This window comes from Chenopodium album, chromosome 4 (assembly GCF_948465745.1).
Source record: "Chenopodium album chromosome 4, dcCheAlbu1.1, whole genome shotgun sequence".
NCBI classification, from domain to species: domain Eukaryota; kingdom Viridiplantae; phylum Streptophyta; class Magnoliopsida; order Caryophyllales; family Amaranthaceae; genus Chenopodium; species Chenopodium album.
Window position 1 is genome coordinate 39,376,016 of NC_137837.1, and position 21,572 is coordinate 39,397,587.

Genomic DNA, 21,572 nt, shown 5'->3' on the forward strand with positions numbered 1-21,572 from the left:
ATCCACTTAAAATCCTATCAATTATCAATGTACTTAGCAAATATACAGGAAGCCTAAAATAAGTAATAAAGATACAATAGACTTCTTGGAACTCAGTGAAGCTTCGACTCTGGAGCTTCAGTTCCTCACTCAAGGAACTAGGTTTCTGATTGTCTTCTATGCTCGTCCATAGCTCAATCTTTAGACTTGTTCCATGCTCCATTCTGACTCTAGAACTTCGTTGCCAATAAGAACCTGTCAAAACACATCAAAGCTAATAGACAAAGGTTAAAGCCCTTATGGGTTTGCTTAGGTTCCTTAAGTCATCATCAAAACTTAAGATCAACACTTTACCCTGTCAGAGTCCCATTCGAAATAAAAGACCTCCCGTCGCCAATGACAGGAGTTAGCGCCAAACGACAGGAGCAACGCCAGGCGATAGATATTAGCGCTAGACGACAGACCTGTCGTTTGGCGCTGGGACAGTTTATTTGCGAATTTTGTTTTTATTATATCTTTTGATCTAGAAGTCCAAATAAGTCATATAATATGTCGTTGGAAAGCTATTGAAGTATACTTTCCAACCAAATTAGAATCAGATTAAAACATTTTGTAGATAAAAAGATATGGCTGAAATAGTGGAAGGGTATCAGTTTTGGATAGAGTTTCGTATTTATTTCATATCTTTTTCGTTATAACTCGGAATTAATATTATAATATATCATGGGAAAGATAATTTCAAGATCTATCCAACCATATAAGATTTGGATAAAGATTATGAGGCACAAAAATGATATCTGACTTTTTTTGAACATCTTTAAATTTGAATAGAATTAGGACTTAAAATAAAGAAAGTTTTTATTCAATTTCAAATTCTTTGATTTTATTTTTCAAAAAGGATAATTAAGATTTTTTTGAAACTCGTAGAAGCTTCTAATAAATCCTAATTAGTTTAGGGATATGATTAAACCCTTGGACCATCCTCATGGTCATTGGGCCGTAGGTAAAATCCGGTTTGAGCCCAGTTTAGTATTTTGGCTATAACTTCCTCATTATTTATCGGAATTGGGCTTATAATATATTGTTGGAAAGATATTTTTGAGTCCGATCCAACTACACCATTATTGGATCCTTATCATGGACCAAACCAAATTGGATTGGACATTTTTATAAATAGAGTGGAAGAAAAAACATTTTTGAAAACAGAAAGAGATATTTTAATAAAAAATCCACATCACTAGACCTTTCACACTTTTACTTTGTTAGATAATCAAATGACATGAAAGGTATTTTTCACTGGGTTTGGTTTTGGGGAGACACATTTGGGTGTCTACAATAATAAACTAATAAAATTAACATAATCTAACAACTGAAAATAGTAACGTGTTTAAATCTAGAAGCAAAATAAAACCAAACATGCTACAACCCGACAAAACCCATTTAGAACCCATTTCAACCAACCAAAATATATCCAAATCAAACTGTCCCGTAAGTTTCACTATTCCAGATTGACCCGCCACTGAAATGAATTTGTTTCAACGCGACTCGATTTGACCCACTACCCGATAAACTAGACCCATATTAGTTCAAACCCAATTATAAACCGAACCGATATCAACCCAAACCGGCTCATTTAAAACCAACCCGATTATGATCCAAACCAATTATGACTCGAATCGAATAAGAACTGCACAAAAATAAACCGAAACCAAACTGACCCATCGCCAACCGAAGTGTTTGAAATTGACCCACTTTAAACTGAAACCGTTTCATCCCGATCCGAAACCAAATTGTCGAACCGATTTGAGAGTGCCACACTGCCACTAATACTCTTTGTCCAGCCAAAGTTGGGAGAGAAGCCTGGCGAAGTAAAGTGCGCGCTCATTACTCGTATTTAGCGAATTAGCGGCATTTGTTAGCACTACATACGGACACCACCTGTGTGAATTACACACTCCATTATCTCTCTCCCTGAAACCCTCCTCTTTCATTCTCCATTTTCTCTCTTCCTGAAACTCTCCTCAAGTCCTCATTCATTCTCATACCAAAATGGGAGGTTGGCTAAGCAAAGAACCGCCTCCGCCGATGGTGCTGGTGCCACCGCTTTTCGATTTTCCTCCGCTTAGCGCTCGAACCAGGTCCTCCCCTTCTTCCCATGGTTTACATTTCATTTTTGTTACTTGTTGAGTTTTATACATTTGGATTAATTGTTATGTTCTTCTCTAACTTAATCATCATGTGTGTTTGAATGTGTGCTGTTATCTGTGTTCTTCTAGTCAATTCAGGTGTCTTTGTTTCTATTTGATGTTAATTGTGTATTTGCTTGGAAAAGGGGAATGTAATTTGCATTTGCAAAATTGTGTATTTGCTTGGAAAAGGGGAATGTAATTTGCATTTGCAAAATGGTGCATCTTTATTTTTTTTTTGTCTCGCTGCCTCAACCAATCGGTTTGGCCGATAAGGGGGTATCAGGCTTATTCGGCAAAATAACATTCGGCGACGACAATTTAGGGCTAATTGCAATAATTTATTCATTGATCTATAAATAAATACAGTAGCCTGTAGCATGTAATAAATAGTGATTCGTGGCATTGGGAATGAATTTTTAGTGTAATTTAGTATGAAGAACAACTTATAATGAACACAATTTTATCCCAAAGCACGTGTTTTCTTCGTGTATTTCCATTATCATCCGTTACAACTTGAAAGGTGGTATAAGGTGGACATGAAAAGTACAACCTCCGTTAATTATTATGTGCAACTTTGGGGTATTATTTGTGAGATATAAAATATTCCAAAATTGCACATAATAATTAACGGAGGTAGTATTAAAGATTGGAAAATATGACATTTGCTACCCGTTTATTTATTTATTTTTATTTTGCTACCACCCAAATCCCTAAAATATTTATTTCATTACCAAATGACTTAGTTGGGTTTAGCCACCATTCAACCACCTTACACCCACCCCTCCCCCGGCACCGGCGCGAACCCACCGCCTCCCTTTCCCCAACCCTACGCAGCCAAACCCCCCTTCCCCTGCCGACCTCCACCCCGAACCAAAACCACCCCTTTCCCTTTCCCCCCATCGGAATCGGCCCCCAGTCCCGTCCCCCCCACTGAAATCGACCCCTTCCCCTACCCTTTTCGGCCACCCCTAACTAAATCGCCACCCCAAAACCACCCTAAACGAATTTTAGGGTTTCACTTATGGTGGTTTTGGGGTGGCGGTTTATGGTTAGGGATGATCGAAAAGGGTAGGGGAAGGGGAGGGAGTCGATTTCGGTGGGGGGGGGGGATTGTAGGCGTCGTTTGAAGTGCGCCTACGTTGAAAGCATGTGTGAATATGCTTGACACTCATAGGAAGTGGGAATTGACATTACGATTAGGGACAAAGCAAAGTAGGGAGCCGCCAACAAGCTTTTAAGGAACTTGTAAACCGTTCACGGATCATAAAAAGGCAACCACGAGAAAGGGACAACGATAGGCAACAACGATTGACCCGTGAAGGTTACACCCCATTCATAATCCATGAGATTACTAACTCCATATGGTTCGGAACCACGAAAGGAGGATCGGGGTGATGGTACGAAGTGAGTCATGGAGTCACATTCGCCCGTATTGGCCTCTACTCGATTCTTATAGTGAAAAGTGATTTCTGCGATCTCAAAGACATACAAACAAAAATTCAATTTGTTCCAAACTATTATTAAGCTAAATTGGTTGAATATTAATGCAACACATAATTCTAAAAATTGTGATCACTTGAATTAAATAACAAGATTAAAAAGGAACCTAAACCGGTTGTCCAAATTATCTTATTAGGCGTGATTTTCAATTACATATTCCCTTTAAACATGCAATATGGTGATTATAACAATAATAGAATAAACATTAATATTGGAAGCAATTCAACAATAATAACGTTAGTCAAATCAAATATAAAATAACCCTAATCATGATACTAGCAATATTAAAATAAAATAAGAGTAATTAAATTAATTAATTACTCACATTCTGCGCGTTCCTTTAAATTGCTACATCATGAATAAACTGTTAGTAACTTCAATTAAAATATAAATCAAATGAAAATTAAATTAAATAAATATAGATTTGATTTGGTCCAAACCCTCAGTTATTTATACCTTTCATGCCTTGGTTTAAGTATAGAACTTTGGGTATTGTATGAACTCCTTGGAGTGCTTAATTAGGGGAAGTATTTTGAGAGAATAGGGTGGCTAGTGTTTAGGCTAAAGAGAGAGAAGAGAATTATTTGATGATCAAGCTTGTTGATGTCTCCAAAAAGGGGTGATTTGACCTCTATTTATAGGGAAAAAAGAGGGTCGAAGAATCAAGAAAAAGATAAGAATTCGAATCGGATAAAACTCTTGCGATAAACAGCAGTTTTTGCGGTTTTTGTGTTTATCATATCTTTTGATCCAGAAATCGGAATAAGATGAATAAGATATCGTTGGAAAGATCTTAAAGTCTACTTTCTAACCCAATTGGAATCAGATTAAAATATTTTGTAGAACAAAAGATATAGCCGAAATAGTGAGACGGTATCAGTTTTGGATAGAGTTTGACATTTTATTCATATCTTTTCCGTTATAGCTCGGAATTGATATTATAATATATCATTGGAAAGATAATTTCAAGGGCTATCCAACCATATAAAATTTGGATAAAAAATATGAGGCACGAAAATAATATCTGTCTATCTTTGAATGTCTTTCAATTCGAATAAAATTAGGACTTTTATAAAAAGGAGTTTTATTCAATTTCAAACTCTTTAATCTTATCTTTTCAAAATGGATAATTAAGATCTTTTAGAATCTTATAGAAGCTTCTAATTAATCCTAATTGGTTTAGGAATTGGATTAAATAATTTGGACCATCCACATGATCATTGGGTCGTAGATAAGGTGGGTTTGGGCTCGGTTTGGGCTCGGTTTAATATTTTGGCCATAACTTATTCGCTATAACTCGGATTTGGGCTTATAATATATCGTTGGAAAGCTCTTCTAAAGTCCCATCCAACTATTCAATCATTGGACCCAGATAATGGACCAAAATAAACTGAATTAAATGTTTTTATAAAAAGGACACGAAATGAATGGTTTTAAAGGACACGAAATGAATTATTTTGGGTTTAAAGGCACGAGAAGTGGAAAACAAGTTATGGTTTGGGGAAATGGGCTAGGAATTGGGTTGGTTTATGAAATGAAAATATGGATTTGAATATGGATTAAGCACTCCAAAGATTAAATACTCAACCCGACCAATAATCGGGTTTGGTTTTGGGGATACATTTTTAGGTGTCTACAGGGATCAGGGGAGGGGGACCGATTTCCGGTGGGGGGAAGGGTAAGGGGGTGGTTTCCCATTCGGGGTGGAAGTCAAGGCAACAAGAAGGGGAAAAAAGAGGGGAGGTTGGCTGCTTAGGGTGGGGGAAAGGGAGGGGGGTGGGTTAGCGCCGGCGCCGACCGAAGCTCTGGGCGCTGGTTGCCGGCAGGGGGGAGGGGTTTGGAGTGAGGTGGAGGGGTGGCAGTTGAGGGTGGCTAGGTTACTTTCTTTTAATTTTAATTATTATTTTTTTTGATGAATAAACTTAACAGAACCTTAATGGATTCCGTTAAGTGGTGAAATTTTAATTATTTGATTTTAGGTGGTATCAAAATAAAATAAAAATTAAACGGGTAGCAAATGTAGCACAAGGTACTTTCGCGGGTAGTAAATGTCAATTTTTCCTAAAACATTAGACGATTTAGGATCATCTTGAATGACCATTGCTTTTCTTTCCAAACCGGCTATAAAGGCAACTGCTAACATTTCAGTGATTAGAATGGGTCTCTCTTTTCTCTCCTTTGATTCATTTTGATCCTTAACTTTTTTTCTATCTTGAAGCTGGTAGCAAATTTACTATTTTTTTTTGCCCTTGTGGCTCTCATTTGTAGAAAAAAAAAAAGTTTGAATCAATATTCCTAGAAGACTTTTGAATCTAAGATAAATAAAGTTAGGCTTCAGCAAATCTACGATCGTCTTGTGAGATATTTCTTCCACATAGTGTACCATTTTCGAGGAGATAATTTAACAATTTGTTGTAGATTTAAGGATGTTTTCCTTGTGATTCATTTGATTATATTTGAAAATTATAATTTGTTATGATCCAACATAGATCTATATCACAAACCAATTTCACGATTACTTGCCAAACTTCTTAATAGAAAGTAAGCTCCACAAGTATAAGAAGGTACCTTAGAATTGCTAGATGAATTAGACAGTTCACCCCCTAACCTCCTAAGGTCATTTCATTTTCCATGATAAGTGCTCTATGTCCTTTTTGTTTGCATACATTGAAATATAAGTTCACGAATTGTGTCCCTTAGTTGTATACAGAATCAATAGACTTGTTTACTATGTATAGCCTACAACTCAGTGGATAGGAAGCTACTTAGCTAGGAATATGGAATACATTCATGAACTTCGTTAAATTTGTACGGCATCAATAGTTTTCTATATAATATATACCAATGTCTAGCATTAAAATACAAGGGAATCATGTAAAAACTTTTTCATTGAATTAAGAAGAGTGAAATCACAAAAGCTAAACAAGCTAAAGAAATAAATGCTAAGAACAGACCACCAAGACATACATCCTTACAAATGAAATAAAAACTAAGAACAGACCACCAAGACATGAGTAGCACTAATAGCTAGTCTTACATAGGAACATTAGCATTCAACTTCGCTACACCTTCTGGTAAGGGTTAGGAATGATAGATTTTTTGAAACTTGAGGAGTGAACAGGTTGAACAAATACCCAAGGAGTTACCAAGATGTCCAAGAGTTTAGGAACACCCACAAGCTATAAGGAAAACAGATGGGTTTATTGAATTTATGTAATAGACTAAGGCTGATTTCACTCAATCATACTCATTAGTAGAAGAATGACTGATTTCATTAAGCTAAAAGATTAAAGGGATACAAGGTAGTAGCTTGAGGCTACAAATCTCCAAGCAACTTGAGGTTGCAACTCTCCAAATGTTCCTCACAATTTTCTGCCTACCTTCTATGTTACACATACTAACTTACTTGTACTAATAGTCAAGGTTGACCTTAAAGCTTACATGTGACTACTTAACGAAAATGGAAAAACCATAATAAAACATACTAAAAGCTGATTGCTTTCTTTCCTTCTCTTCTTTTTAATTAAATTTGTCTTCTACTTAATTACCCCCTAAAGTCGGTCTATTACATTGCCGGCCCACTAAAGTTCCACCTTGTCCTCAAGGTGGTTTGTTATCGGCACTTGAATTTGGGTCCCGGTAACGTTGATCTCTACTCCAACTCTTGAATGGGCCAAGACTGAGAATTAGCTGCCATGAGAGTTGTTGCTCATTGGTAAATGTAACAGAAAAGCTCAGCAGTTTGCCACGAGAGATGATTGACTTTTGGGTGAAGTAAGTAGTGTTTACTTTGAGACAGCATGGGTGCAAGTTGAAGAGAGATGAAGGGTAGCTTGGTCCTTGGATCAGGTTGGAAAACGTTTGAGTAGATGGGGTTGTGAGTTGTAGGATGGGAAATTGCGGGTTTAAAATTGTGGCTGGAAAATTGGGTTTAGTGATATAACCATTAATCAAGAGCCCAAACTTTAGTGCCAGAACTGAATTTTGGGAGTTAAAAGAAATGGGCTTTAGAACATAAATGGTGAAATTGGGCTGCATTAGAGTGGGCCCAAGGAAAAGTCTGGTTTCAAAAACTGAATTGATTTATAGGGTTGAGAAAACATCACGTGATGGTCGTGATCCACTTAGTCCCTTCACCTTTGTTGAAAGTTGCTTCTAGAACATACCAAGTAACCACCCCTGCTTTTCTCCGCCCTCAACACGGCTTGGAAACAAACCTGGTCCACTACCACCCAACACACTCCCCCCGCTACAAACACTACAACAGTCACCATCCCTCCTTGCAACCATTGGTGGTGACGAATCTCTTTCTCAGGCACACCTACCTCGACTTCCACTAATTCTCCAACCACCTTGTTGGCACACTTCACCGTCTTCTCCTGCTCCACCTCCGGCCAATCCCCAAGCCACCGGAGAAATCACCGCCCCTTCTTGCAACCATAGATGGTGACGACTCAATTTTATCGGTAATCTCGCCTCCACATACGCCGCTTCCGTCATCGCTGCTCTTGCACCTTGCACCATCTTTTTCGCTGGCGACCAAACAATCCAGACCTCCACCTAATCTACCCATCACAAGGCTTGCGTCTTCTCTGTTTAGTCCACCACTAGTGGTGGCCTCACCACCATGCTCATCTGTTCCAGCCAAAATTCCAAGACCACCGCCGGATCCACTACCATTGGCTCCCCTTTTTCCAAAACACCCTCTTGACCAACCACCACAAAAGATACCAGCCTTGCTCCCTCGTATAGTATTGAGAACACCCCCAATTTTGCAAGGTCCACTGCTGAAATCGCCACCCGAGCCGCATCTACCAGCACCAACACACTTGAATAAATCCTCAAATTTGTTGGGAGCACCTCCTGCAAAACCTCCATATCCACCAACAAAACCACTTCCGCCGGTATAACCACTACCGAAATCCCCCTGTCTTCCACCAAATTCAGAATTTCTTGCAACACCTACAACTCCACAACCTAACTCGCCGTCAAGGTTTTTGGTGCCAACTTGTCTTCTGGCCGTCACGGCTTTGCTCTCATCTCGGCCGATAAGTTGAATGGGGTCGTCCTCGGCGTCTTCCTCACTCTTCTTCTCAGCTTCTAGTACGACGGAGCAACTCTCTTCCACCGGCTTCTGAGCTGTGTGAATCTCCTCAGCCCTCTTTCTTTCCGCCGCCATAGCTTTGATGACCGCGGCCTTCACCACCCTGAGGGACTCCTCTTCACGCTCAATCCTCTTTCTTTCCGCCACCACCGCGGCCTTCACCACAATTAGGGACTCCTCTTCACGCTCAATCTTCTTTCTTTCCGCCACCACCGCGGCCTTCACCACCACCCTAAGGGATTCACGCTTCTTCCTCTCTGCCTCCCTCACCGCCTCAAAGTACTCAGCCACTGACCGTCTAGTATCTTCTACCGCTTGATTGCGGATTGCTGTCAGGGCTGCCTGAAGATCCATTTTTTTTTTTGATAATCGGAGTGGCTGTTTCCGGCAGCAAAAGTCCCAGAAATAACCGCTCTGATACGAATTTGTAATAGACTAAGGCTGATTTCACTCAATCATACTCATTAGTAGAAGAATGACTGATTTCATTAAGCTAAAAGATTAAAGGGATACAAGGTAGTAGCTTGAGGCTACAAATCTCCAAGCAACTTGAGGTTGCAACTCTCCAAATGTTCCTCACAATTTTCAGCCTACCTTCTATGTTACACATACTAACTTACTTATACTAATGGTCAAGGTTGACCTTAAAGCTGACTACTTAACGAAAATGGAAAAACCATAATAAAACATACTAAAAGCTGATTGCTTTCTTTCCTTCTCTTCTTTTTAATTAAATTTGTCTTCAACTTAATTACCCCCTAAAGTCGGTCTATTACAATTTACCTTTCCCATGGCTCAAGAAATCTATGTTTAGCAACAGCCTCTACTGGTTTACAAGTATATTCAATATCTTAGTAATCTTCTGCAGCTAGGTGTAGTACACAGTCCATGAGAAGCTACCCACATAACTCTTTTCTTGCGGTGATTATATAGTCCTTTTGGAAACCTGCTTTAAAATAGCATCTGACAGTATTTTCTAACCCTGATCAAACCAATTGATTGCTGGATAATAGTCATAAGACTTTAAACTTGAAACAGCACCAGCATAGGAGCAGTTAAAAAGAAGAGGTGGTGAGTGCTGTCATTTAGCAGCTCCACAAAGAGAGTAGATAGTAGCAATATTAGGTTACCATCAAGCCACCCTCACAGTAGTACAGCCATCCAAGTGATGAAAATAATCCTTGTTGCTAATTATTACAAGTTTGCAACTCACTTTCCTTGAGGTGACTTTGGAAAACACACCAAGTATGGAAGAGTGACCAAAAGATTGCATCAAGCTAAGTTAGGCTGATATAAAGAGATTTTAGGAAGGAAAAAGAACTTTGTTAGTTTGTTACTCTAAAAGACGTATTTACATGTTGGGACGTGATGGATTTAAAAAAATTAAATATAAATTAATAAATAAAATCCTCCAATTTTCTGCAAGCTTTCTAGTTATCATACTTACCCAATGCAACTGGGAAGAGTAACATTCATGAGCATTTCCATGCACCATAGGTGTCTAAATAGAGGGGAATCTTTTTTGAATGGTGTTAATTGAATTCAAGTTAAACAACTTGATATCTTAAAATAGGTTTGGCGGACAAGCTTTATTTATTTATTTTACTTTTATCTTGATGCAGGATGCTAGAATCCTCGTATAATATGTTATTTGGAAAGCTTGCCTTGAAATGTCTTTTTGAAGATTACTTTGATGAAGCGAGGAATTTTAGTACAAGAATCATGCTAAAGCCATTGGATGACCCTCATGTTGATCTAATTGCAACAGTATCCTTGTAAAGGTGTGCAATTTCTTTGTCGAAATTTCACTACTCACTTAGTCCTTTAATAAATCATTTGTCTTTTGCACAAGTTTTTAGGAAGGTGAATATTAAAAGAAGATAGTGGTATTTGGTTGATTAAAAGTGAATAATAAAAGAAGATGGTCGGGGTTGATTGATTAAAAAAGTGAATACATAAATGGATAAAGGTGAAAAGATACTGTTATAAAGGGCCAAATCCATTTTGGAATTTTCTTTACACTAGTTGTGTTATCGACTTCCTCTCCATATGGCTCAATTGTAACATTTCCCGAACTAATTATACACATCCATTTTGAAATGTTGGTAGTTGTTAAGATATTAGTAATAGTTTATATTCTTCTCAAACAATATATAGTGGGTATTGATATATATAGCTATTGCATCCACATATAGAGAGTTTTAATTTTTTTTATTGTCTTTCTTCGTATTAATTCACACTGGGTAATTTTGATCTAGACAATCGTGGCAATCATGTGATCACATTGTATACATTTATGATGTTATAAGTGTGGTATGTTGTTTTGCTCAATAATCAATTAACTATTAATGTGTGAATCTTGCGTTTGTTTGCAAAATGGTATCTTCTCATGCTATGGTTTTGACGTAGGGAAAATGTAGGTCGTTATCTAATCTTCTTTAGAGCCAAAGAAATTTATAAACACTTAACAAACCTAAATACGAGTATAGAGGTAAGTCAAAGATCGAACCCAAAGGAACGGTAATGTTTAAGTACTCTCAATTATGCTCCTAAGCTAGTTCGAAGTCAAGGGTAAAGAGGTAACACTAAACGAATACTAAACTAGTAAACAAATAAATGAAACACTAGGGAATGGGGATCTAACATGTAATCATGACAATTGCAACAAATAGGGAAGAACATGCCAATTAATGGTTGTGAAGACTAATGATAAGAGTTATCAATTGGAATCAAAGAGCTATCTCGTATAAGTCGAGCTAGGGTTCACTATAAATAACTAACAAAGAGAATCACAATCCAAACCAATCGATAATTGTAATTCCGAAATCAATTGGTCGTGTCATTAGCAATTACAACGCAATCTAGCAAAATTCCCAAGGCCTAATCGAATTACACACATGCAAACCTTCCTTAATCACTTTAATCTCAACAATTAATCAACACAATTCCTTAATTAATCACAATCAATCAATCATACAAGTTTCACCCAATTCCTAGCCAAACAACTACTCAAGAATCTTCATCTATCAACAATCAACTAAAAAAAAATCAAGAATCATCAAAATATCAAGAACAAATTCACTAATCAAGAATCAAACATCAAAATCAAACCAAACAAACATGAAATTAAACAAAGCAATAAAGAGGAGAGAGAGTGAGAAATACTCATTGATTGATAATGGAGATCTTTAATACAATTGTCATCTTGAATCTTCAATAAATAACCATTGAATTTCCTCACTTTCTCTCCCTAAAACTACTCCTAAACTAACCATAGATCTAGAGAGAGACAACCTAAGCTAAAATATGAGATCTAAAATTGGATCCTAATTCTTCTAAAATTGTCCTCTTAATTTTTACCCCATAATGGGTATATATATTTACAAGGTTAAAAGAAAATAAAAAAGAAAAGAAAATAAAAAAGAAAAGAAAATAAAAGGAACGGAAATGAAAATAAAATAAATAAGAACGGAAAAGAAAAGTAAAAGAAAAATAATAATAAAGGAAAATAAAAAGAAAATATAAAAGAAAGAAGTTAAAAAGAAATCGAAGAGGACTTTCGGTTTTTCTTATAAGTGGGAATTAATCCCTTGTTTCGCACATTACCCCAAATCATCATCACCTTCAACTTTCGATCTCAAATTCCATCAAAATCAACTGCTGAAATTCAAACCCACCTTGTGCGCATGCACAAGTGGGTCTTCGCGCAGGCAGCAAAGGGTATTAGGGGCGTTGTTGGTGTTGGTCGCGGCGCTGCAGCAGCTCGGTGTTTGCGTGGGTGCAATTGGAGAACGAAGAAGCAGGGGCTGCTCGGTGGTTTCGGGTGACAGAGATTAGTGTTGAAGTGGAGGAGCTACGGTGGTTAGTTGCGGTTGTTGTTGGTGCGAGTGTTGTTGGTGTTGCGTGGTGATGGTGGCTGATTAGTGTTGTGTGGAGATGATGGTTGATTGGTGGCTGTTTTGGGTGTTCCGGGGGCTGCCAGGAGTTGTTGTTGTTCGCGAATTGGGGAAGTAGGGGAAGTTGCTTGTTGAGTGGTGAGGTTGTGCATGAGTAGGTGAGGTGGACTTGTCTGCGCTCTCGACCGTCGACCTCATGTGATGCCCACGAGCAAGGCAGCCCCTAAATGTGCAAATTGACTTGTTCATCACCAAAAACGATAAGAGCGCAATCACGAGAGCGCGGCAACTTGAAGTTTGATTATTCATCTAAAAAACACAAATAAAACTAAGGGAGAAGACAAAAGAAAATAAACTAAAACTAAAACTACAAATTAAGAACTAAAAATATGAAATTGGTAAAAACTAATCGAAAACCGATAAGAGTTGTCAAATCGGAAAATAAAAGAAAACTAAAAAAATTATATGAAAATAATGAAAGAAAATATAGAAAATGAACCTAAATCTTATTCTTTTGAGCGCCATTAATGACGCTCATCAAATTCCCCCAAGCTAAACTTTTGCTTGTCCTCGAGCAAAACAAAATCCAACCCAAGGGAAAATGATGACGTTATTCAAGCAAAGAAAGAAACAAGAAAACTAAAGAAGATGAGAATATACACTAACCCACTTTCCTAGGAATCACGGTCAATTTTAGCAATTAAAGACAAGCCATTTAAACCCCTCGATCGCCCTAGAGGACGAGTGATGCTCTCGTTAGGGTTTCCTAAGAGATTAACCCATAACTCTCACAAAGCAAACAAATAAGGCAAAGTATAAAAAGGAAATCAAAAGAAAATTAAAGAAAACATATGTTCTTGAAAGGACTTTTGCAAATGAACAAGCACAAAAGGATGCAATCCTTTCGAAACAAATAAGGGAATGCACGTTTCAAGAAATCCAAATTTGATTGAAACATAGAATATGCTAAGCATAGAGAATTAATGAAACGCAATTCACTTCATCTCAAAACATTTTCAACACAGTATCCCAATTAGCTTCAAATCTACCTTTAATGAGCATCTTAATGTCTCAATGGTTCCTCGTACTCGACATCTCGACTATTGCACACCGCTCTATAGGCTTAACTCACATCACCCTCCACCGACTCAACCAAAAAGGTCAAAAGGTATTGAAAAGGGTTGTAATGTAAGGGTGAAAAGGGTGAAGGTAGGCTTAAATTTAAAATTTGGTGCTATACCTAAATTGTGAAGCAAAGATTGGCCAAATCTTAACACCAAAACCAAGTAATCACCAAACAAAAACACCGACACCCCTAGTCTTATTCAAAGCCAAAATCACAAACATATACACAAAAAGCGTAAGAATGCTTCCCCCCATGAACAAAGCATTGTCCTCAATGCTTAAAATAAGGAGAAAGACACTTACATCAATTTTTTTTTTTTTTTTTAAATATTTCATTTTTTACTTTTTATCACTTTTGTCAAAGCATTTGAACTTGCTTTGCTTTTTCTCATTTTTTCAATTTTTTCACTTTATTTCATTGTCCTCACCTCTTTTAACTATGGACGACTTTTTCAACGATGCATTTGCTTTTAATTCACAAACTATGTACAACACAAACTTGCTTTTATTATAAAAACTAAACAATCTATTTCATCCACCAAAACTCCAACAATAGAGACCAAATGCTTCACAAAAACCAAAGATGGAAACAAGAATGAAACAAAAGGCTCAAAATCTAAATATATGGCTTGAAAAGAAGGTTTATGGCTCAAATAGTTAGCAAGAAGGCAAATGAAAACCCAAAACAAAGAAAAGAAAATTATCCTAGAAAAGTAAAAATTACCATCCCGAGAAGATGCCTTTGTCCTTCCTAAATGGCTCGGCCGTGACCCCGGGAGATGAAAGTCGAATTCTAGATGAAATATACAATAGTAAAGGATCCATGTGCTGCTCGTGCAAAATATGTAAAAAGCTTAAAAAGAAAGAAACCTCACATGGTTGTAGCAATAACTCACTATTAGTTTCAAATTCACCAAAAGGGAGCAATTGCAAATTTTAAAAAACAAATAGAATTCGGGTTTAAGGTCCCAAAAGTTCTAAGGACACTACCTTAGCATACTCTATCCTAAAGTAACCAAACATACTCTTAAACCGTGCACACCATTACCATTGAAGAAGAAAAGCATTCATCTATACAAGTCCAAAATATTATGTCCAAAGCAAGAACAAAATATAACACATTGCAAATTTGCCTTTGAAAGAAACAATTTTTTTTTTTTAATTTTTTTTTTTTTAAGTTTTTCAAAAATAAAAGAACACGGAAATGCATATACAAATGTCCGTGGCATATATGAATCAACATCCCACCAAACATGATAGAATACCTTCCCCCAAGCTTAAACGAGACAACATGCTCAAACATAAATCATAGATACCATGGGAGGGGAAAACAAAGAGATCAATCCAACAAACCAACAAATGTCCAACAAGGCATCAACCATTAGTAAAAGAGCAAGGAAAGATATTATCGGATTTAGGTGGGTGTAAATACCCACAAATGACCCAATTCAACTTTTCAAAGCCAATTTCCTCTATTATTGAATCTTGTTTTCCACGTGCTAGCAAAATAGGAGTTAAACTTCCTTGATTCTTAATTTAAACCAATGCACCAAAGTATATCGAGTCATGTACCTAGCAAAAGGCATACAAACATTTCCATGAGAGAAAGTCTATTCTAAAAAGAAAAGAAAATGAAAGCAATAAAACACGGGTTACTTCCCGAGAAAGGCTTGCTTAAGGTCCAAGCTTGACCGTTCTAGAAAATAATAACTCAACGCACGCAAGAGCTTGTCAAATGCACTATTACACATTTCGTAAGATAACAAGTAGGCACATGACAAAAAGAGAACGTGTAACAAGATCATTGCACGCAAGTGAGATGGGAGATGCCGAAAGAAAGAAGAAGAGGGATCAAAAGGAAATTCAAGAAAATAAGAAGCAGAAGAGGGAAAAGAAGATTGGAAAGAAAAAGAAATAGGCAGATCCTCCTCACTAAATTTTTTGTTGGCATACTTCCTCTCTTCCTCAACAATGATGGAATAAGGGACATGAAAATCATCTATAGAATACGGTTCCCCAATAGGATCTTTGAGATGGGAAGGGAGAGAAATAAGGCAAGGAGGGATGTAGTCAAATCTTTGAGAAAAAGGGGTAGCTGCTCCCTCACCAAAAGGTCTCCCTCGCCAATGAGGGTATAAAAATCAATCATAGAGTCCTCAAATGAAGAACTCTCACAATCTACACCTCCCTCAAGCTCAAAAACTCCAAGGGAATCAACCTCAAGCTCCTTTCCACCACAATAAACAACCTTTCCTTCAACTATCTCAAAGCCCAAAGCCTCAAAACCGTGTATGAATGGAGGTAGATTCATCTCAAACTCTTCAAAGTCCCAAGAAGCCTTTTCGATGAAATCATCAAAAAATCTATAAGTCCTCATATGACACTCAAAAAACAAATGGGACATTGCCTCAAAAGAGTCTATATACTCATAGATTGAAGGGTCACAAACATACACTTGAGACTCATCAAGATGGTAGAGGGGGGTAGGGTTCACAAATTTAACATTAGCTTCATTTCTAACTCCTTCTCCATACCTCAAATGCTCACCAATGGGATCCTCATACTCTCTTGGTTGCTCAAAATCATCATCATCATCCTCCACACACACATTGGATTGGGGTTTTTCACATACAAGCATGCAGGATGATAATTGATTTTCCAACTCTTCTTTTCTTTTCAATTCTTCACTAAAAAGATCTTCACGCTCTCTAATAATCTCCAATTCCTTAAAGCTTTCATCATTTGTCTCTCCAAGGGCCTAAGATTAGGATTCCTCTCCTACTCCCTAAAAGATTCATCAATTTGGCTATAAGAGATTAGAGACTCATCACAAGAGTTTGTAGAATGAAAAGGTGAAGAGGTTTGAGGATCAAGAGTAAAAGAAGAGTCACAACCAAAGATAGGCTCATCATCATTATAAACATGAACATTTTCATTAAATTGGGAAGAGGGGGCACAATCAAGCATATGAGATTCATCATTTAGGGAACAAAGCTCATCACAAGAAGACATGGTAAATAATGAAGAGTATTGAAACACATTATTAGCATCAACTTGAGCATGTACCTTATCATCATGAGAAAAAGAGGGAATAGAGTTTAAATAATTTGTTCAAGGTTCACTTTTGGGATCATGTGACAAATCATGGGAATTCATGCTAATATTAGAAGAATCTACACATTGCACATCAACATTAGAGTCATGATTACCCCTATTATAGACATCCCTAGCAAACCACATAAAAATTCCAAGCATCATTAATTGACAATGCTCTAAATTCACCATTATGCATGATTTTAACTTCATCCCTAGTTTGCTCATTCAAACCAAAATAACAAATCTCACAAGCCTCACGAGGATTACAACGATTATAGTTTAAAAACCCTATAAGTCTATGGAAGTAGACATTAAAAGACTCACCATAATATTGAGAAAAAGAAAACATGCCATTTTTTTTACACAAAACAAACAAAAATAAAATAAAACAAATGTATATACAAAGACAATGACTCAAGCAATCAAAAACACTCAAACATAAACACTGGCAACGACGCCATTTTGACGTGGGAAAATATAGGTTGTTATCTAATCTTTCCTAGAGCTAAACAAATTTATAAATACTTAGCAAATCTAAATACAAGTATAGAGGTATGCAAGGGTCGAACCCAAAAGAACGGTAATGTTCAAGCACTTTCAATTATGCGCCTAAGTTAGGTCGAAGTCAAGGGTAAAGTGGTAACACCAAACAACTACTAAACAAGTAAACAAACAAATGAAACCACTAGGGAATGGGGATCAATAAGTAATTATGACAATTGCAACAAGTAGGGAAGAACATGCCAATTAATGATTGTGAAGACTGATGATAAGAGCTATCAATTGGAATCAAAGAGCTATCTCTTATAAGTCAAGCTAGGGTTCACTATGAATGACTAACAAAGAAAATCACAATTCAAACCAATCGATAATTGCAATTCCGAAATCAGTTGGTCGTGTCATTAGCAATTACAATGCAATCTAGCATAATTCTCAAGGCCTAATCGAATTACACACATGCAAACCTTCATTAATCACTTTAATCTCAACAATCAATCAACACAATTCCCAAATTAATCACAATCAATCAATCATATAAGTTTTTCCCAATTCCTAGCCAAACAACTACTCAAGAATCATCATCTATCAACAATGAACTAAAGAAATCAAGAATCAACAAAATATCAAGAACAAATACACTAATCAAGAATCAAACATCAAAATCAAACCAAACAATTGATAATTGAGAGAGGAGAGAGAGTGAGAAATCCTCATTGAGAAAGAGTGAGAAATCCTCATTGATTGATAATGGTGATCTTCAATACAATTGTCATCTTGTATCTTCAATATCTCAAATAACCATTGAAATTCCTCAGTTTTTCTCTCTAAAACTACTCCTAAACTAACCCTAGATCTCGAGAGAGAAGCTCTCAACCTAAGCTAAAATATGAGATCTAAAATTGGATTCTAATTCTTCTAAAATTGTCCTCTTAATTTTTACCCCAAAATGGGTATTTATATTTACAAGGTTAAAAGAAAATAAAAGAGAAAAGAATATAAAAGAAAAGGAAATGAATAAAAAATAAATAAGAAAGAAAAAGAAAAGTAAAAGAAAAATAATAATAAAAGGAAAATAAAAAGAAAATATAAAAGAAAGAAATTAAAAAGAAATCGAAGAGGACTTTCAGTTTTTGGATGCTCTTATAAGTGGGAATTAATCCCCTGTTTCGCACATCACCCCAAATCATCATCATCTTCAGCTTTCGATCTCAAATTCCATCAAAATCAACGGCTGAAATTCGAACCCACCTTGTGCGCATGCACAATTGGGTTTTCGCGCACGGAGCAAAGGGTATTAGGGGCGTTGCTGGTGTTGGTTGCGGCGCTGCAGAAGCTCGGTGTTTGCGTGGGCGCAATTGGTGAACGGTGAAGCAGGGCTGCTCTGTGGTTTCGGGTGACAGAGATTGATGTGGGCTGGTGGTGAAGTGGAGGAGCTACGGTGGTCAGTTGCGGCTGCAAGGAGGTGCGAGTGTTGTTGGTGTAGCGTGGTGATGGTGGCTGATTGGTGTTGCGTGGAGATGATGGTTGATTGGTGGCTGTTTTGGGTGTTGCGGGGGCTGCCAGGAGTTGTTATTGTTGTTGTTGTTCGTGAATTGGTGAAGTAGGGGAAGTTGCTTTTTGAGTGGTGAGGTTGTGCGTGAGTAGGTGAGGTGGACTCGTCTGCGCTCTCGACTGTCGACCTCATGTGATGCCCACAAGCAAGGCAGCCCCTAAATGTGCAAATTGACTTGTTCATCACCAAAAACGATAAGAGCGCAATCACGAGAGCGTGGCAACTTGAACTTTGATTTTTCTCCTACAAAACACAAATAAAACTAATGGAGAAAGCAAAATAAAATAAACTAAAACTAAAACTACAAATTAAGAATTAAAAATATGAAAAACTCGTAAAAACTAATCGAAAACCGAAAAGAGTTATTTAAACGGAAAATAAAAGAAACCAAGAAAATTATATGAAAATAATGAAAGAAAATATAGAAAATGAACCTAAATCTTATTCTTTCGAGCGCCATAAATGACGTTCATCAGGTTTCCCCTATCTTTCAAATAGTTAATCAAACAATTTTATTCAATAACTGAGATATTAGCAGTTCAAATTAGCATTTAAGCTCAGCTTTTGTAGTGATATTAATGGTAATATCTCTGCCCACCATTAATAAAAGGATTTTGACCAATGGATGTGATTCTCTTGAGCTGCATTATGGCTGATTTCTTAACTATCAGTAGGTTTCTGGTCCTCTTGATCACAAGTCTAAGGAAAATGTTGTATGTAATGCACAGTTTCGTTGGCAAAGGTATGATATATCTATTCCAAACACCAGGTATATGTTAGGAATATATGTTAATTAATATTAATTATTTGATTATTTTTGCTTCTTCCTCTGCCAGTGATGTTGATGATCCACATACATTTATTGACTTTTTTGTTGCAAACACTGATCCGTAAGTTTTTTTCCCCCCTATAGAACTTGATGTGTAATCCTTTTCTAATTGCCCAAAAAGTTCACTTTTTCCATGTGAAACCTGTTTATACTTCTTTACCTCAAATAGGTGGTGAAGGAATCTCATCTATGAGTTTTCTGAATGTTTCTCTTTCAAAAAGTTGACAAGTTCTATGGAAGTGGAGTATTTTGCACATCCTTTTGTGTTCTAGAATCATAATATATAAATGGTATCTATGTTTATTTTAGGGTTTTACGGATACGTTCATCTGCATTTAATCCTAAATATGGATTTGGAGGCTTTGTTATCATCCCACTAATATCAAAGAGAAGGTATTTTCTGAAAGTTACAGTATTTCAGAATTGGAGTGTGAGTAAATTTTGAATGTTTCTCTAAAGAACTTGGTGTTTGTGCAATGTGCAGGATATCACCTGAAGATTATGGTATTATGGGATTGAGATATGGCTCAGAATATCTTTCTTGTGGGCTGACTGATACTTCATTCCTTAGTATGTGACTTAAATTACCAACTAATTTATTGAATTTCAGTGAGTCATCTATGTCCAGAATATTTTGGGCTAAATTTTACGCCCTTTGGTAGATGTTGGGAAAGATTATAAATTTCCCTCTTTGTGCAACAAGTATAAAACGAAGTACTCAAAGGAACACAATAATTTTTTGTTGCTCGGAAAACCCAAAATCTGGATAATACTACGAGACTAATTGTCCAACTCTTCCATTATAAGATGATAGTAGGATTACAACACTTCACCCAAATCGGATGGATACCAATATTTCCCTCTTAGTAATTTATACTTGTATGTGATGCTTACTAACTTTAGAAAAGTTCCTCACTTAAAATTGTGACTTGCTTTCATTCTTAGGGACATTCTCACAGTGCTTGTTGTGGATGCCAAAGCCCTCTAAGGTTCCCAACTTCCCATGTATGGACAAAAGAGCTCCTAGACTCTTCCATCCAAATTTAGAGGATTGCACCTAGCCTTGTTAGTCCCGAAATGATTTGGGTCGGCTAACATAAATTATCATAAGGAACCGTCTGACAAGAAACAAGAGCATAACAAGATAATCGATTGAATAAAAGTTTGAAAAGGTGTTTAAAGAGAGAAACAGAAAGAGTATACAATTCAAATTTAAGAGAGTTTTAAAAGAGTGGTAAGGAGATAGAAGGAAAGGAGAAACATGTGAGTAAATAACATAACCTTTGAGATAATGGGATAAAATTCATGAACACTTGGTGTTCATGCTTCAGTATTGATTCATGAACAGTTAGGCTCATGTAAACTATTGCTGTTTATGAATATTCTATTCTGTTAATTTCAAGAATGTGGCTGCCGGCATATGTCTCAATGCAACTTGATATAAGAATTTTATTTGCTTTCCCATTCTGTCATTCATAATCCCCCTTTTCTCTTTTTATTTATTTTTTTATCTTTTATTTTTAAATATATTTATTTTGGCATCCCATGTATAGGAAGGAAATCCCAACAGGGCCAATTACTGTATAAGTTTTAAAGGAGGCATTAATATTCTGTGGAAATGATTTCTCATTTTCCTTCGTTGATAGAGATATCTATTTTTCGCTTTTGCTTTCGCTTATTACCCATTTCTATATACCATTCTGCTGTTTGCATCAGCGGGGTCAATTATGCATTGTTTATCACCTTGTCTGCATGTTTGAACCACAAGCTTTTAAAACTTTGTTCAATGATGATAAATTGG

General features: G+C 36.7%; 1 protein-coding gene across 1 annotated transcript in view; it reads left to right on the forward strand.

Annotated features, from left to right (window-relative positions):
• The first annotated feature begins 1,894 nt into the window (after positions 1-1,894).
• LOC145629094 (uncharacterized) overlaps positions 1,895-21,572 on the forward strand; it is a 54,313-nt gene continuing 34,635 nt past the window's right edge. Inside the window, exons 1-6 of the mRNA XM_081681587.1 lie at positions 1,895-2,117; positions 10,395-10,539; positions 19,617-19,684; positions 19,779-19,832; positions 20,081-20,164; positions 20,256-20,341. Of these exons, the coding sequence (XP_081537713.1) occupies positions 2,029-2,117; positions 10,395-10,539; positions 19,617-19,684; positions 19,779-19,832; positions 20,081-20,164; positions 20,256-20,341 (526 nt within the window). The 5' untranslated portion in view covers positions 1,895-2,028. The remainder of the gene's footprint in view (positions 2,118-10,394; positions 10,540-19,616; positions 19,685-19,778; positions 19,833-20,080; positions 20,165-20,255; positions 20,342-21,572) is intronic.